At 39.8% G+C, this 19,397-nt stretch overlaps 1 protein-coding gene across 1 annotated transcript in view; it reads left to right on the top strand.

Moving 5' to 3' along the window:
- Positions 1–19,397, top strand: part of LRBA (LPS responsive beige-like anchor protein) — a 414,576-nt gene that overhangs the window by 84,607 nt on the left and 310,572 nt on the right. Inside the window, exons 26-30 of the mRNA XM_074905922.1 lie at positions 829–956; positions 1,331–1,438; positions 4,077–4,248; positions 4,892–5,330; positions 16,266–16,399. Of these exons, the coding sequence (XP_074762023.1) occupies positions 829–956; positions 1,331–1,438; positions 4,077–4,248; positions 4,892–5,330; positions 16,266–16,399 (981 nt within the window). The remainder of the gene's footprint in view (positions 1–828; positions 957–1,330; positions 1,439–4,076; positions 4,249–4,891; positions 5,331–16,265; positions 16,400–19,397) is intronic.

Here is a 19,397-nt window from a genome sequence, read left to right as displayed (position 1 = left end):
TGGGCAGTAGTTGTATCCAGTATTACGGTATGTTTGCATCAAATTGGATTGAAAGAAAGTGGTCATTGCCTGAAACAGTAATGACTGTTCTGGAAATGAGAACATGGAAGATCATAACTGGGCTCAGTTACTTAATACAGGAGGAGAGTGTTCATGCTAGTTGCATGCTGTAAGACTTCTTGTAATGAAAAGTATAATTTGCATGAGTGGCAGAGCAGCTCAGAGCATCAACAGTAATTAGCCTTCCTCTCCCTTTCTAGGCAATTAAAACTTTGTGCAGGTAGAACAAGATTTATGGGATGCAAACAGGTATAGAGGTGGGGTAGTTCTTTTTTCCTTTGAAATTAATATTAGAAGGTGAAACAGGTACAATTGTGAAGCTAAAAAAAAAAAAAAAATTGTGTAACTTCAGAACCTTTAGTCCAAGAGTAACAGAGCATTCTGAAGCAAACATTGTCATTGTTTCACTAGTGTATCGATCACTTGTCTTCCTTGCCAGTCTGTGAAACTAGCTGTCTTCACCCTCCCCACCCCATGGTTGTATGCATGGTAAAATTTCTGTCAGGGATGCTAATTCACTTGGAAGTATCCATTAGATAGAGCATACATGTTGTAGTAGCTTAGTATTAATTGTTAGTTAGAAATTATGAAAGAATTTTGAGCATTGCTTTGCAACTACTTAAAATTTATGGAAGCAAAATATCGTTTCAGTGATGTGCTTAAACTTTTTAGTTTAAGTGATAAACAGAACTGTATTATACGTCTCTGTAAGGGATGTAGACAATACTATTTCCTGGAGTAATTCTTAACGTTTCTTTTCCCTTCAAGTATGTGCGGTAGCAGTAAGGAATTGCTTGGAGTGTCAGCAGCATGCACAGATGAAGCCTGTTGGAGACGTTGTGAAGAACCAAAAAACGGTGCAGGGCTTTATAGGAACAGGAAAGTCTGCGGCAAAGGCAAGTGTAAGATCACATTCAGGAACACGAGAGTCAATAATTATTACTCTGTACTTTTTTTTAAATTTAGTTTTTTTTAAATTTATACCTGCACCACTGGTACTTTAACACAGCTGAAGGGATGAACACTGGAAATCCTGAAGCAGTTCTTCCAAGATGTGAATTTAACGCCTACCTATTTAACCTTCCACAGTCAAATAAATCTGTCCCAAGAATTTGCCAGATTTTTTTTTTTTCCTTTAAAGGTGAGACGCATATCTGATCATCGTGCTCTAGTTATGACAATGTGATGAGCAGGGGATGATTGTACACAATGCTTTTTGGTAGAATGCTTTTAAAAACAGAATCCGAAACAATTGCTTTTATTTTTATAGAGTCCAGTGGACATTGTGACGGGTGGCATTTCTCCAATACGAGACCATGACAGGCTTCTGCAGGATATGGATATTAATCGACTTCGAGCAGTAGTGTTCAGAGATATAGTAAGTTACAAATAATGTTGTTTGCTTTACAGCTAGATTTCTGCATGTATCTGTTTGCTAAACACTTGCTGCGTGTTACACGGTTTGGCTAAATTGAATTTACAAAACCTGAAGACTGCTTGGAGTAATTAGGAACTCATAATACTCTGCAGCTGTTGTAGTGTTTGGGGTTGGAAAGAGGGAGAGCTGAAAATTGCTGCCTGCCCATCAGGCTCTTTGGTGTCTTCCTAAGAGCTGCCTCTCTGGACTTCTGCCTATTGTATATTAAATATGTTGTGTTTACTACAAATATATACTTTCGCATGCTGTACATGTTGTACATGCTGTACTGTTTATCAGAAAGATGTTTATGTATACTTTTTGAAAAACGAGTACCTTTCTAGCTAATTAGAAATTAGAGGTCATCTCTAATTCCTTTACTTCCCCTCAGAGGAACCAATTTGTGTGCATGTGCTGTAAATATGCATATGTTTTTAGTGTTGAATTGACTAAAAATATCTTTGCCGTATGTCAGCAACTTTATAGCTAATATTGAGGAAATTGAGATTGATTGCTTGAGAAAACCACCTCTGTAAGCAAGTACAGCAGCTGTAATGGCTCTGAGTCATTGGTGGCCACAAGCTTGGACACTAGAACTTATTTTACAATAATTGGACTATTTAGCAAGTATAATGATTTACACAGTGACTTTTGTCCTGTGCAGAATATTGAAGGATTTTTGGGTTTTCTTTACAGCAATTAATGATTGAAAAAAACTTCTTTCAACCCCCACTTCAGTGTCAGTGTGCAAAAGAGTAACAAGAGGTGAATCTTCCATACCGGTGGCAGCTAAAATATTCACAGCATCATACAGTGGTTTGGGTTGGAAGGGACCTTAAAGCCCGGGCAGGGCCACCTTCCGCTAGCCCAGGTTGCCCAAAGCCCCGTCCAACCTGGCCTGGAACCCTTCCAGGGAGGGGGCAGCCACAGCTGCTCTGGGCAGTCTTCAGAACCAAGCACATTTCGTGTACTCGTCGTTTTTTTTTTTTTTTTTTTCTTAAAAAAACCCACCAATAAACACACACAGCCTCTGCTTTTTTTGCATATCTAATCCACCATGTTTTCTGTTTCACAAATAAATATAAAAAGATGCAGTAACTCTGCTTTTTGCCTACTTTGGAGAAAAAGTAGACATTAAAAGATCTGGTTTTAGAATAATTTTTATCTGAGCCGCTTATACTTGCATCTGAATATTTTGTTTGATTTTCATGCAGTTTCTTACTTTGTGTTCAGTACTTAGTATTGTGATTGGCGTGATTGGAAACTGTGTAGGAGGAAATCGGATGGATTCCACTTAACTACCAGTAGTAGTACATGAACTTTATTTCAAGGAGTTCTACAACCATAGAAGAAAAAATAAGGAAGGGACAGTGCTAATTCACTGGATCACAACTTTATTCATACTTGGAAACTGTCTTGCAAATATTCATCTAGCAAGAAAATTCTTTATAATCCTTACCATTGTAGGGGGCTTTCATCAGTCTTGCGCTGTTCTTGCCTGGTGCTAACCTGTTATTAGCTTACTGTTTCTGTCTTGTTCTAGGCAAGTTAAGGATTTGGGTTGAGCAGAGAGCTGCGTTTTCAGCATAACAGATAGGATCCAGTTATGTTATCTAGTTCTTAATAGAGAACTTTTCATAAACTTCTCCCAGTGTAGCTTATAAAAGAACTCTTAATGGAACGTGGGGCTTCAATAGGTTCTACAATCGTGCTCAAAATGAGCTTTGTGGTTTAACTTACTTTCTTGAACTGCTCAGAAGGAAAGATTGAATGCTATCTGAGCCCATATGTAAATGAGGGGAAAAAAACCCCAAACACCCTTTCTCTTACTGATTGGTCAGTGAGGATCCAAATATTCAGATCTTCTGTGATCCCAAAGTGTGCAAAGCTTTTCTTCCTTTGACAGCCAGAGGGGACGGACTTAAGCTAAATCATAGTGTCTAGTCCGATCCGGGATGTGGCGCTCTCCTCTGTTTCACTAGGAGTTACTGGGTACCGTAGGGAGCTGCCTGGCATGGTTCATTGAAGATCTTCTTAAAATCTCTTAATACAGTTACAGCTGAAATGCAAATGCGTGTTTGCCAATTCTTGTTTAAATTGTACATAGTACAGTACATCCATCTGGACAATCTGATGATGAAATAAAACCTAAACACTGGTTCTGGTATTTGTTCCACTTCATGAATATGCAATAGTTTATAACTGCTTTTACAGTTTTGTTGGCAGTGTTTACCTGGTTGTACTTTACAGCAAGTGCTGTTAATATCTGGGCACAATAGGGGAAACACCTGTAAATAAATAATGGGGACCTAGTCCCCGCACTAATTCGAAACCTGTAGTCGAAACACACAACCTTAGCCAAAGTTGTCATATTTATAAATGAAAAATGAAAGGATTAGTGCCACTTGAATACAATTGCTGTATTCCCTAGCTTTATAGGTGAGACAAACTGTGGCTAGAGAATATTGTTCTTCCACTGTTGACATATCAGCTTATTCTCGGTCTGTTTATGGTAGCGCTGGGCATACTTTACAGAAAAATAAACATGCTGCTGAAATTGTATTGGAAAAATCTGTGTGTGTGTGTCCTTTTTTTACAGGAGGATAGTAAGCAGGCTCAGTTTTTGGCTTTGGCTGTTGTATATTTTATTTCTGTGCTCATGGTTTCGAAATACAGAGATATACTGGAACCCCAGAATGAAAGACGACCACCAAACCATAGCCAGTCGTTCAAGGAATCGGAGAATGGAAATAATGAAACTCCTGCTACAGGTGAATGGTTAATTATTTGGCCAAACAAAATAATGTGGCTTATTCATCTTAAAATTCTGTAGAAGTCCACGTGAAATTGTATAGAAATACGTGTAGAAATTGTACAGAAAGATGTTGTTAAATAAACAACAATTTGCCTCAGTGTGTGCATCTTTTTCTGATCTGAGAGGGGCCTAATCTATAGGCTGATTTTACTGTGTAGAGATGGTTAATCTCACTGAAGTAGCTAAGTGTTTGTGAAGGCTTGCTGAAGAAACATTACATTTTTGTATAAGGTTAAGTATGCATAAGCATAGACTGGCAGCTTTTCTTTCCAGTACAACACTACTTTCTCCTATTTTTCTTTAGGTCAATTAATTTTCATTCTTTGACTGTTGAGTCAGTATCTTCTGTTTACTTGTCTCAATTTTCAGATGTTATAACTTTTCATGCTTCTCAGAAATCTGAAGGAAATTTGTCTCTTCTAAGTGTCCTATTAAATACTTACAGAGAATATTAAATCTCTAAGTAGGCGAGAGGAGATACTTATAGCTGTGTTATTTCACTTCGCACCTATTGGTGTTACTTCTTTAGGAGCAATGTGGTGAATGCAGTTCTGTTAATGATGAACTTAAAACGTGTTTTTTGTTTTTGATATGAACAGATGTGGAAAACCCATCTGCTGCTCTCGGTGCTTCAGCCTCCACTGAAGATTCAGGAAGTGCAGTGTCTGTACAAAGAAGGGATTCTGGTCTTGGGGAGGAACCAGCTTCAGGGCAGACAAACAGTTCCAGTGGCATTGCTGAAGCAGGACTTCTGAATGTTAGTGCAGGTCCAGATGCAATCAGTGAAGTACTGTGCACGCTCTCGTTAGAAGTAAATAAGTCTCAGGAGGGCAGAAGTGAGACAGGAACTGAGGATAATAAGCCTGCAGCTTCTGTGCCAGCTGCAAAAAATGTCAATGTAAAGGACATCCTGAGAAGCTTAGTAAGCACACCAGCTGATGGGGCTGCAGTGGATGCTGCTCTTCTGCCACCAACCTTCCTTGGAGTTCTTGGTGATGGAGCTGCTGACCAGCCTGTACAGTTCCATTCCTTTGACAGGTAATTTAACTTCTGAAATATTTGGGCTACTTCATTTTGCTTGAGATATCTGTAAGGAACAGAAAAAAAAATCACACTTCAGTCCGCCAGCTCTCATGTATGGTGTCACCTAGTACCTGATAAATATTATCAAGCTGCTTTGATTTACAAGTAGAACCTTTAAGTACCAAGTCCACCAGCATCACGTAGGTTCATCGTGAAGGTGTGCTCTGCAGTTCTTGGGATGCTGTGTTATGCCACGGAAGACTGTGGAAATGAAAAATGACTGGTGATTGGGTTATACTTGAAGGTCTTGAAGCCAGCACGAATTCATAAGAGTTAACTCTTGTCTCCGTACGTGTTACAGCTCATAAGCAGTATGGTAAGAGTGCCAATAAATTGCCTAGAAGTGACTGCAAGAGGAAAACAAAAGATTAAGGGTGTAAGCTGTTCTTTTGTCTTTCCCATGCTCCTCTTCCTAACTTAAGCACTTGCAGATGAGTGCTGCTGTCCTGTGCATATTTAGCCAGTTTTAAAGGGCTCAGGAGATAAAATGGACATTAAATAACACAGAGTAACAATGTGTGGCTTAGCCTGTGTGTGTATTGATCACAAAGTTGTATCTAGTTTCTGTTACTGTGGGCTTGCAAAAGAGTACTGGTTTAATAAGAGTTAGAAATGGGTTGAAAACAAAGGAGTAATCATCGAAGTGTCCTTCTGCCTGCAGAATGCTCCCATGTTAATTTACAAAAATGCATCTGTGTTCTGCCTTCTGGTGCTAAAGGTCTACGTGAGATCTTTCAGGCTTCATTTGGCAGATATATCCCTGATGGGAATGGCCTCAAGCTGCCCGGGGCAGGGTCAGGCTGGCTCTGAGGAAGGATTTCTGTGCAGAAGGGGCTGTTGGGCGTTGGAATGGGCTGCCCAGGGCAGGGGGGAGTCCCCGGGATCCCTGGAGGGGTTGAAGAGTCGGGCTGAGCCAGCGCTGAGGGATCTGGGGGAGTTGGGAACGGTCAGGGGGAGGGTCACGGCGGGGCTGGAGGAGCTGCAAGGGCTTTTCCAACCCAGATGGTTCTGGGATTCCTACCAGTAGCTGATCTGCTGCTTATTCCTGAGCTTCCTCTGGTTCTGATGTCTTTGCAGTCTGTGGCTGCCTTGCTCAAACTAGGCGTCTTAGCTGACCCAAGACAGGGGTGCAGCTCTGCCAGGGGTACGGATTCAGCTGTCATGACGTCTTCTCAACTCAGACTGCCATGTCACTAGTGGGGGCAGAGACGGTGGTGGTTGTCTGGCTAGATTAGACGCAGATGGTGTATGCTAGCATTTGGCCCCCTTGCTCTTGTCTCAAAGTAAATGTGTGTTGTGCTTGTGATGCTAAACAAGCGGACTTGTTTTGGGAGCAGTAGGAAGATGGAGACAGAGGGGGAAAATCGGGACAAGAGGGACAATGAATTAGAACTACTGCTGCCCAAGTCCCCATTGAGACCTCTCATTGCTTTTTATAGCAAGCGGGCAGTTGATGTGGAAGAGCACAACGTTTTAGTCTGTGACTAATGTTTTTCCTCAGGAAATTCTTATTGTTCGTTGCCGAGTGGTAAAACTTGGAAACACAAAATAACATTTGTCTGGAGATCGGATAGGAACTGCGTGTTGCATTTAGGAATTGTTTTTTTAAAAGGAAGCTTTGTGCTGTCTGTGCAGATGTAATTTGGATTGGTGCAAAGCAGGTTAACTAGTCAGGACGTAATTGAGTACTCGCAGGCCTGATACCTGACATAGGTAGATCACGCCTACACAACCTTATCAGAGGAAACTGCAATTTAATTTGATGATATGTACATTAATGAGATACTGGGCATTGGCCACAGCCCTTCAGTCACATGCAGTTCTGTGTTCTTTTTCCTATATAGTTACAAAGTCACTCAAATAATGGAAAAACACCTAAAGTTGCAGTGTTTTGTAAAGCAAGTTACAGAAAAGTTGATCTACTTGCTGGTTTGCCCTTGTACTTTTCCAGTGTCACGCTGTCCCAGATGGACTTTGTGTTTCCTTTTCCCACTCCGGAGTGCCAGCCGTTTGTAACCACCACACTTAACGTTCTCCCACTTCACCTTGCGACAGAATTACTGTATGGGGACTGAAAGGAAGGCAGTCTGGTGAAGGAACCTATGGAGGCGTGGAAGGGGTGTGTGGACTGAAGCAGTAGACAGCACTGTGCTTGTGGATGGAGGGGCGGAGGGCAGGGGGTTTTGTAGGGCTGTGTGTGGCTACCTGGACTGCTCCACAGTGATTTCCTGTGACTTTGTGTTTGGTGGGTGGGGCTAAATATGTGAGGAAAAAGTCATCAACTAGTATAAAATATTTTGTCCTTCAGAAGTTGTGCATGACCTTGGTGTGTCAATGGCTCTGTGTTTCTAGGTGGTTTAATTTTTCATTTCCTTGCTTTTGTGGGTATGTCAAGTAGACAAAAGTGTGTCTGATAAGGTAGAAGTTTTCTCTAGTCAATTCTCATCTGGTAGTGACATGCCCAGTCTTGCATCTGTGGTAAACACGTTGATCTGTGATAAGGCATTTTGCTAACTAGCTAATAATTTAATCAAATAGAATAACTGTGTATATGAAACATGATTAATCAAAAAGACAATAACTCTGTATATGAAACATTTATATTTAAAATTATATAGACAGGGAAGTTTCATGACTACTTTTAGGTGCCTGTATCTTTATTTAGCATGACTGCTTAAAATACAAGATTATGCTCTGAAATGACACCTAGTGACAACAGGGGGAAGGAATTGTACACGGGAAAGAAAAACCTACTTGCAAGGAACTGTAATAGAATTGGAAATAGTAGCACTTCTCTGGGGTAGACAAAAATACTAAGGTACATTGGGCAAGTTTGGAAGAACAGGCTTTGGGATGCTCTCCTTTTCTGTGTCTGGTTTGCGTTTAATATATTGTTTGATGGCAAACAAGTTCTGTGTGTTAACTTTTTTTTTTCTTTTTAAAGACACTTTGTTAAAAGTTGTTCCCATGTAGTAGTTTACCAGCGAGGTATCTCTGGGAATTTCAAAGCATCTCTCTGATCCTGCATTTATCTCAGGAATGTTGTGTCAGAAATCAAAACGCTCCTCATATCTTAAGGATTATCAACTTCCCAGCCATAGCTGGAGAGTATACAGTAACAGCTATGTGAGTGAAACCTTACTGAAAGGCTGCCAGGTTGCAAGCCTTTGCAAACACCTAGGTGTATGTGTTCATTCCCATGCCAAAAATCTTCCCCTTATCTTATGTGAAGATACAATCTTGTGATTAGTGGGTGCCAGGGGTTTATCATGATAAAGTTCAAGACTTACGCTGGCTTTTTCCCAAGATCCGTAGGGACATGAAATAATGTTCCAGTTTCAGTGTGTCTTAAACCAGCAGTTTTCTTACTTAGTAGTAATCTTGTAGAAAAAGAGGGCCGGGGGGGGGAGGGTGCTAATGCAAGCAAATTTCAGTAAAACAGAAATAAGTATCACCAGAGCTTAGAATAAAAAAGAAGATGACGTTTCTCTTCCGTTAGTTTAATAAAACCCGTAACCTATCACTTGCCATTTTTACTGTGCAATTTAAAATAAAACCTTGGTCTCTCCTGGCTTCTGCTGTTCTTTGTGGAAACAATTCAATAATCATGTATTTACAGGAAAGCTGATGCTGAGGGTTCAGAGGAATGGAGGCTCTTAAATCATGGTCTTGTACCATACGGCTTAAAGCTGCAGCTGTGCTGTAACTTACAGACCAGATATGTTAATAAGCTTATTTATCTTTTTGGAACATCATCTATAAGCTGCTTAGGCTCAGCCTATGTTTACACATTTGTCAGTCAGTGGCGTGCCTGTACCTTTGTAATGGTTGGTTGTGGTATTTGAGTTAAATTTAATCAAAGTCTTTTTTTTTCTTTTTTTTTTTTTTTTTAAATGAAACGAGTAGATTTTAGACTTCACTGATTTGGGCCTCGAAAAGAATAAACTTGTAGACAAGATTAAGTCTGCCAGGTACAGGTAGAGACAGAATATGAGAATGGGGGATCTGTAGATCAAGGCACATATGCTGTGGTGAGCAGCTCAGCTCTTTTGGCACACCAACAATTTGCATTCTGCAGGGGCTGAAGAGGAAAACCATTTGAAGTCTTCTCCCTGCCAAGCTGATTTTAAAGTTCTCTTACAAAATTGATTGTATTCTTCCCATCCTCTCTTCTCTTCCCCGCTTACCACCCCTCCGCCCACCCCGATCTCTCGTGGTTTTAAGAGTCTCTTATTCTTTCTTTCTCCTTGGGTATTTCAAGGGGGACATAAGAGAATGGGTATTATCTCCAGACAGCAGAGCCCATAGAATGACACTGATGTGACAAGCTGCTTTCCCGACTCACAAAGTAGAGGCAAAAATAAGTCTCTGATCCTCTTTATTGCTCTTTTGCTCATTGCATAGGAGCCCTGCAGTGGGCACCGTTCTGGTAGCCTGGAACAAGACTTAACTTCTTTTGGTTTTGAATTAAAACCATTATCCCATAGGGAAACAGACAGACTGTCACCTGTGTTGCTGTTCAGTGCTAAAAAATGGAACGCTAAGAATTAAATCTGTATAAATTCCTGTATGTCAAGAGGAATTAGAGCTCATGTAAGTATTTTTAAATTATAGTGAGGTCATCAGTTTGGTCTGGCCTGTGTTGTATTAGGAATATTTGACTCGTGCCCAAGAAAAATTTGTAACTTGAAATATATTTAAAATTAATTGCAGGCTTGCCAACTTAAAAAAAAAAAAAAAAGAAAGAAACATTTAGGAAAATGTACTCAAACTCTAGGAGATATTTATAGGTAATTTGTATCTTTGTATTGAAACAGAAGAATCGGTGATCTGAAACCAAGACAGCTTTCAATAAGTAAATCCTTACAGAATTTGGCAGAATAGATCATTATTGTGTAAGCCTTTGTCTGTGATGGAAGTCAGTGTTCAGCTCAGTGGTCTGTGCTCATTCAGCAGTGAGTAATTGTCTGCAACACGAAGGCTTCTTACACTTCAGCATAATTGGGACTAATAACACACTGACCTTATGGCTAAGATGTATTTATGGTGGCTAGTTCTCACAATGCCTGACCTGCGTTTATCAGTTCATGTGCTGTAAATTCCTACTTTAAACCTTAAAGAGTTGATTTTAAATTTAAAAAAGCAAATATCTAATACAGTCATGTAAACGAAGCAGCTAAACTATCACGTTTACTGTAGTGCTTGAGGTCTGCTTGAAACACACCTTAAGAATATTTTTGTGCAGCTTTTCTAGTTTATTTCCTCTGTGTCTGAATATTATGAAAATGGATGTTATAATATACAAACGTAACCCAAAAGTAGAGTTCAAAGAAACGGTGTGATAATGTGAATGTTAAGGAGTAAAATGCATTGATGGTTTTCTTCCACGTGACACATCTCTACCCATGTGTGAGGTTGCTTAATGTATGTTGTGATTCCGGTGAAATTAATGCACGGTTACAGATGTTTTTTAAAACATTATTTTTCTAGATCTGAAGGAAATATACTATAGGGCCGCTTATTGAGGAATATTTTATTCATCTGTGTAGCAATATTTAACTTTTTAAGAAATGTTTATCAGTTTAGCTGCAAAAAAGGACTGTCTTATCTGTGTACTCTTTAAAAGCAAGTGTCCTATTACTTGAGAGAAGTTGAAAGCACATTAAGACACTTCTGATAATTTTACCTGATTTAGTAATGTGCTAAACACTCCATCTTTTCCACATAGTTTATTTACTACAATTTGTAATCTTGGTTTTTCCGCTCTCATGCATTTATTTTACTTACGTGACCATTTAAATAATCTTTTGAAAGAAGAACACAAAGGTACATTGATGGTTAATGGCAAATGTTTGTTTGAACACAGTTGCGTTTCCTCTTAATGATCAGAGGAAATATCATATTACTACACAAACAAGGAAAAATGTAGGAATTTTGGAATGTAAATAAACAAACAAGACCTATGTTTATACCTCACATATCTTTCCAGTATGTGGTAAATATGAAGCCATACGTGACTGAACTTTCATACCTTGAAGAAGGCCTAGAAATGGGAGCTCCTAAAACATTCCTGCAACTGTAGGTCACTGGGTTGAAAGGGCAGACATACCTAGTAATAAACACTACATTACAAATAATGCAGCAAGACATACCTGTAAAGTAACTAGTTAAGACACTTTGATGTTTTGTTTGTTGTTCTTGAACTGTTTTAGGGATTTTTTTTGAGTCAGAAGGTCGTGGCAACTGACCAGACGACAGAGAGAAAGTACAGTCAGGGTTTGGGGTTTCTTTACATCACATTTTGGGACAATGTCCAGCGATACTTTGGGCTGTGTGCTTCAGAGTGACACAGCTGTCAGCAGAAGGGACCTTCTTTCCTCACCAGAAGTAGTCTGTATTTTATTTTGGCTGGAAAAATCGGAACCATTTCAGCTGACTGTTGAAGATCACTATCCAAAATAAGTTCTGCTCAGAACTAGTCTGAGTTTTACCATCAGTCAGTTTGCAGATGACACCCAGTTGGGTGGGAGTGTTGATCTCTCGAGGGCAGGGAGGCTGCAGAGAGACCTGGCCAGGCTGGAGCCATGGGCTGAGCCCAACTGGGGGAGTTTCACTGAGGGCAAATGCCGGGGGCTGCCCTTGGGCCACAACAACCCCCAGCAGGGCTACAGGCCTGGGGAGGAGTGGCTGGAGAGCTGCCGGTCAGAGAGGGGCTGGGGGGGTTGAGAATGAGCCAGAGTGTGCCCAGGGGGCCAAGGAGGGCAACGGCATCCTGGCTTGTGTCAGCACTGGCGTGGCCAGCAGGGACAGGGAAGGGATCTGAGCCCTGGGCTCGGCACTGGGGAGGCCGCCCCTCGGTGAGGGGGTTCAGGTTTGGGCCCCTCACCCCAAAAAGGCCATTGAATGACTCGAGCGTGGCCAGAGAAGGGCAACGGAGCTGGGGCAGGGTCTGGAGCACAGGTCTGCTGGGGAGCGGCTGGGGGAACTGGGGGGGTTCAGTCTGGAGAAGAGGAGGCTGAGGGGAGACCTCCTGGCCCTCTGCAACTCCCTGCCAGGAGGGGGCAGAGAGGGGGGATGAGTCTCTGGAGCCAAGGCCCCAGCGCCAGGCCCCGAGGGAATGGCCTCAAGCTGCCCAGGGCAGGGTCAGGCTGGCTCTGAGGAAGGATTTCTGTGCAGAAGGGGCTGTTGGGCGTTGGAATGGGCTGCCCAGGGCAGGGGGGAGTCCCCGGGATCCCTGGAGGGGTTGAAGAGTCGGGCTGAGCCAGCGCTGAGGGATCTGGGGGAGTTGGGAACGGTCAGGGGGAGGGTCATGGTTGGGCTGGAGGAGCTTCAAGGGCTTTTCCAACCCAGATGGTTCTGTAGAAAACAGCTTTATGGTGAGTTGTTCAAAGCCACTGTTTTCTTCCAAAGTTCAGGGTTTTTTAATGTGAAGGAGCAATTTTTCCAGCCTCTCTACTGTTGCTTTTTATCTTGCAGAATAATTGTGTAGCACAGCAGAAGTCTTTGGCTGTGGTGCATCATGAACAGTGAATCCTTAAGCAAGCTTGTAACAGAGGGGACCAAGATCTAACATGACCTTTAAATATAGGAATTATTGTAGAATTTATGAAGTAGATTTTTCATTTAAAAAAAAATTTTTTACCTAAAAGCTAAAACTTTTTTTTTTTCAGTGGGATATTATAAGCAACCTGAGCTTTTCAGAAAACTTTGAGAGTCAGTGTCTCTTGCTCGAAGATGTGGTGGCTGTGTCTGGAACACACATGCACACCTGTGTGTACTGTTTATAAGGCAGCACATGTTCTGCTGTATTTCAATATCTGAAACCTGTAGTTACTCATATTTCTTCCTTGAATCAAAGCAAAAGGAATGATGTTGGGTAATTAAGAAAAAAAAAAAAGCCTGCTAACGGCTCTACTTTGCAGCTGTGTACTAGTGTTGTGTTCCTGATGCTAGTAATCAGAGAGTGGTATCTTAAAGTGAAAAAGTGAATGCCATTGATACTGAAAATTACAATGGAAGTATTAGAATATAATTCCTTTTTAATATACTTCACTGAAGATGAGAGTAGCAACTGTATTTGTATTCCTAAGGTTGTACGGGTTTGAAGGTGAGAAGGTACAGAAAAGATCTTAGAAGACAAAAGGGACTATTTGTGGTCATTTACTGCTGTCTGTCGCAGCCCAGGGAAAAAAACCCAAACTAATTCCTCTGCATCTCTCCTTCAGTAGCTATAGAGAGTCTGGCAACTTGTGGAACTACTCCCCCGGTGCAGGGACGCTTAAGCACACTGAAGGTCAATAGAAGTTTGCAGGAAGGATCGATAATAGATAGTGTTGTGTCAGAAACAGCACTGGAAAATGGAAGAGTGTTGTAGCTGGGATTTCTTTTGTCTCCACTCATTGTCACTGCAGATGAGCAGCGTTAAGGTGACAGCTCCATCTGCACACAGGCTTCCCTGCTCCCATGCAGTTCCAGAACTGTTACTTGCCCTGTGAGGAGCTCCCTGTAGTAGTGCTAAAAATTATTCCTGTTCTAAAATTCCTTCTTGATCCTTCCAGCATGATTATTTCTGTATTTTCATCTGAAAGGGAGCGGTTCTAATATATAAAATTAGTCGAAGATCAGCCATTTATGTATGAAACTTTTTAAGGTGTGGGTCTGGCTTGCCCTTTACGACTTAAAATACCACCTGTTTTGTAGCTCCTGGGGCTCTTAGTAGAGTCAGAGTAGGATCAGTAGTCTTCATAGGCATTCAGAGGGCACAGCTGTTCTAATTTGATGTTTTGAGAGAATTCTGATTGACTTTAAGCCCTGGAAACACAAAACTACTAGCTCTAGAAGATTTGTTTTTACCCTCAAGGCAATTTGATGTTTTCCAATTTAAAATTAATTACATGAACGCTACGCTTTGAACAGACACTACGTATATGTGCATAATTACCATCTGCATGTGCACCGAAATTTGTCACTAAATATTCTCCCGTATCACCTTGCATCCAATATAACAGTGTGTGTATCAGCAGCAAATGAGTAGTTGTTTCTGTAATTTAGAGGGTGTGCAAAGAAATATTTCCAGCTTGTGCACTGAGGTCTCGGAGTCCACATGAACAGACCTGTGTTTGTAATAAGTCTCTATGATTTGGGTTTAATATTATCGATCAGTATTTCTTGAATTGGATAGCTCTACAGTAAAAGAATTCAAAATCTGTGGAGGAAGACACCTGGGCTTCAGTGCTGGAATATGAATGTTGGGGAAATGTCCGAAAGTTTACTGCGTGTGGGTGCATCTTATACTCGGTAAACTTTCCCAGCCCCTTCCAGGAATTTGAGTGTGTGTTATAGAATAGTAGTAACAGTTTCCAGACAATGTATGTCACCGAATCTTGAGTGAGAGGTCTCTCTGTACCTGGGCGATGCAAAATGAATTGGTAATGTGGCTATAATTTAGGAGACGGTCTAAATATATGAAATTTTTTTTTAGTGCATTGTTCATAGGGAAACTGACAAGAATGTATGAGCAAAATTCATGGTTTAGGCACAGTATCTTGATTTGGGGCTCAGGTGTTGTGGCTTCTATTTTTTTAGTGTATAGTTAACATTAGCAGTCACCCTTATAATGATATGAGATGTACTGCCTCCAAGTATGGGGCCTGCCTACTCCTACTATTAGGGAGGGTTGATTTAATCAGTCATGTGGTCTAGGTTCTGTGACATCCGTTGCGCTGAAGAAGGGAGTCAAATGCAGTCCTTTTTTCCTATTCTAGCGAGAACTATTTTAGAAATACTTGACAGAACTTCTCTGGTTGTTATTACCACACCTGAATTTGGGTCAAGTTTCTAAGTTACTTTATTTAGAAAATGAATATTTTAAAAGCTATTAAGGGAATACTTGCAGTGTGTAGTTATAGTACTGTCAACAAAAGATGTGATTAAATAAATTGAATGTTGAAGATTTTCAGCTTACGGTTAACACCAGGTAATTAAAAGTAAGCGCTGCTGTGGGAGTGCATTATATATCAGCCGTACTCTTTACCTCATTAGCTGGGTTTTTGCATGTTTATGGAGCTAACTTGCAATTAAAAAATGCCTTTAACGTATGCTTAACAAGGCCTTTTAGGTATTTGGAATAAAGTACTACAATTTAATTGAAACTGGTATAGCATAAATAGATGCCTTAGTAACATGTGAGATAAATCTCCGTGCCTAACTCATCACTTGGCATCTTTTCCTCTTGTGTAATCTTTAATGCTGACAATAAGGCCTGATATTTAACTTGTATACAAGATGGAGATTCTCTCTTCAACTCCCAAAGAATGTTTTGGTTTGTTATCTAAGTAAAACTTAATTGACAGGATATACTCAAATTCATGCCTTAGCAATAATTTTTAAAATGTGTGTGCATGTGGATATGTGTTAGGATGTTTGTAGCTGTAGTACATTCTTCAATTAGTCTTCTGTTCTGCATTAGTATACCAGTAGTAGTCATCGTACACAAGCTTCAGTCCTGATAATTTACCTTAATGTTTTCATTTTGAGTACTGTGCTGTCGTTTGTAAATAGTTGCCTGAAGTTTAAAACCAAATCTTGGTGAAACGCAGGTGAAAAGTAAAACCTGCTTGCAGGTCATTTATCCTGCTTATCTTTTCACTGTGTGCTTGTTTGTCAGGGATTTTTGTGGAAGTGGATGAGATGTTAAAGTGCACCATAAAAACTAAACAAGGATGAAGTGTCCTTTAGGTGAGGCAGATTGTCAAAAGATGATGGAAAAAGAAAACGGGAGGAACGGTACTTCTGCAGGGCATCAGAGTGTATGTGCTCGGTGTGTAAACAAGGATCATGCTGTGTGAGCCTTCCTACAGCATTACTTACTACCTGTTTGTCTTCACCTAGGAGTGTTGTTGTACCACCGAAGAAATCCACCATTTCCTCTTCTACAGCTGCTATGGGCATTCCTACAAATGCTGTCAGTGTGGTTTCTTCCTTAGATTCAGCCCAAGCCCTGGATTTGTCAGGAGAATCTCCCGGTGAGTAAGGGTCAATGAAACAACTCAAACCCCAACCCTCCTTCTTTTGCTTCTCCCTCCCTCCCCGATCACTGGGAATACAAACAAACAAGTTTTTTGTTATGTGGGGTTTTTTTTGGTGGGTTTTGGGAAGGTGAGATGTTTGTCAGTAGTTATCCATATCTGAAAACACTGTAGGTGAGAACAGTTTTTCAGACATCAAGTTGTCAGTTGCCTTCCATGGTAGTACTGATCAGTGTGTAGATATTTTATCTGTCTATAGATGAGTCTTGCTTATACTAAGATTATTGATACTTATTGCTGATTGCATTTTCTGAGGGGAAAAATGTGCCAATAATCTGGGAAGATGGTGCTTTTTACGCTTTATGTATTTTTTTAAACTACTAGAGTGCACATGGCATAACATGTCCTACCTTATCAAGTCAGACAAAAGGACCTTGGAGACATTTGTATCCTGCATATCACTGTCTGTATCTGTCATATGCCCTCATCTGGCAGGGTGCAGGCCTGCGTTTGGTGTTTGTGCCTCTAACAAAGACCAGTAACAGATAACTATACAGGAAAAGAGATGTGACTCTAAATTAAACTGGACCAATTGTCAGTGACATTGTATGGGTTCACTGAATATAAGAATTCATCTTTTTAAATATTTTCGGAGAGTTTATCCCAGTGATCATTTTATTTTTCCTAGTTTTGATGCTGTAGCTACACAAATGTAAAAAATAACCTTCTTAAAAATAAAAAAGCACCCCAAAATAGTGTTGTATTAAAAAAAACCCAAACCACTTTGCTCAACTTTTGGGGGTTCCTTTTGCCTTCATCTAGCAGAACAAATGCAAATGTCTGGGCAATATTTGTCTTAATTCCAAGATTTCTCACAGTTTTTGTAAAGCAGGCATACTATATTAGCTTGTGTTTAGTATAAATACAGTGTATTCTGAAGAGTACTTTTTGCTACAGACTTTTTGTATGTAAAATATAAGCTTACTGATAAATTTTAGCGTATTTGTTCAAGGATATATGTGTTAGGGCTAAGTAGGACTGAAAATTATATACAAGTGTTTCCAATAGCTTTAGCCTAAGGTCAAATTCAGTCTTGATGCTCAACTAATTGCTTTGGACAGTTTTTTCAGTGGGGACAAAATTGAGTAGGTTGTTTAGAAGCAAGTGTTCCTTTGAACCCGTAGTCTCTCTGGTCGTTCCGTATGCGATAAATGATGTTTAACCTTATATGCTGTGTCAAAGGCATGCTTTTCTACTTAGCCATGTCTGAGTCACAAGGCTGTGTAGGATCTCATCATTGTTTGTGCCCCTGAAGTTTCAAAACAAGATTTAGAGCTGCTTTGCATCTTAATCAAGGAAATCTCAATCTATGCCTGATTATTGATGTTTCTTTTCAATGTTTGAGTTTCTTGCTTCCTGTTTTTATGAACTTACATTCAAATTGAAAAGACTGAGGAAAAAGAAATTATAACTTGTTGCCATGTCCTCTAGTTTGTGAGTGTCCCAAAGATATTTGTTGCCATCTTCAACTGCCCATTTCATTCCTTGGGAAAATCAAAAAGGTTTTGTTCCAGCCACGATACAGGAAAAGAAAAACTGCTGAAATCTAATAGGGTCTTACTTATTGCAAAAGGGAGAATCCATTTTGTCACTGGAATTGCAGGAGGTAGCACTGCACTAGTCTAGGAGTAATGTTTGGACTAGAAAAATTAGCTGTGTTTTAAAATGTCACAATTCTTTGGGGAAGATTGGTTCTGAGCAGCTAATGTGTTTTAAAAACCAATAAAACCTTACCTACATTGAAATTGTTTAAAATAATTGCTAATTTGTTTATTTATTACTGATTTACCCAGGTTAGATGTGGGCTTAATTATTACAATTTCTGAAGTCAGTATTCACTTTTAATAGAAAAAACAGATGAACATTGCTTTTTAGATTTAGTCAATCTTTTAAGAACGTATCGAAGAAAAAATAAGTGCTCCTGTGCCTGTTAAATGTGTAAGAAATCCAGACAATAAACAATACTGGTGTAGTTTGTAACTGTGTGACTTCCAGCATGTCTGGGAGTTTTGGCAAAAATTGGACATGTAATCTGAACTGATATGCATAAAAAGAAACTAATCGGAATTAAAAATAGTAGACATGTTTACACTGGCATTCTAATTAATTAAAAGAAAATGTAAAGGGGTAAATGAAATAATGCCTTAAACAGATTAAAATGTGAGATTGTTTCTTTTTTCCCCAGTAAAATAATGGCATGGAAACAAAGGTTTTTGCAGTGTTGGAGTGGTTTAGGCTTGTTGCTCCTGTAAATTGCATTCATTCATGTTTGTAATAAAGTCCTGTATAAGGCCTTTAACTTTTTTATTTAAGGATAGAAGTCGCTATAAGCGAGCTTCCTATAAACCAAAATATAATATATATAGTTTTCCCCCAAGTTCAAATCACACGTTCTTTCACTAATTTTTGTTTTCACGCAGAGGAGAATCAATACATTGTTCTCACTTTTTTCAGCTAACATTTATTGTGTTTACTTTTGTAGTTAATAAAAAAAAAAGTACTTTTTAAAAAAGTGCTGAGACTAGGGATTTATGTAGTGAATACAAATTTTGGGCTTTTTCATGTTTTATATCAAGGCTATTTATTAAACATTACTGCTACGTTTAAAAATACATTTCAGCTGTTATTTTTATAAGGTCAAGGAATTTTTTACAGTGCGTTTTGTATGTGTTTATTTGATATACTTTAAAAACTGATCAAGCAAGCAGAACCGTAATAGAATAACGTACAATACTTTACTGTGGAGGCTTGAATCAATTTACTCCAGAACAGAGATGAAAGGGAGGTACAGACATTAAAATGGGATTAAACAGCAAGTAATAGTGGTTTAGTTGTGATGTGTACATACGCATAATTTGGGAATAAGTTTTACGTAGTAGGTGAGATCCTCCGTTGTAGAAGTGATGTCAAAATTGCTTGCTCAGGGTAGGATCGG

The sequence above is a fragment of the Athene noctua genome, chromosome 4 (genome assembly GCF_965140245.1).
Source record: "Athene noctua chromosome 4, bAthNoc1.hap1.1, whole genome shotgun sequence".
Taxonomy (NCBI): Eukaryota; Metazoa; Chordata; class Aves; order Strigiformes; family Strigidae; genus Athene; species Athene noctua.
Note: the sequence above shows the minus strand (reverse complement) of the source record. Positions and strands in the feature narration are given on the sequence as shown.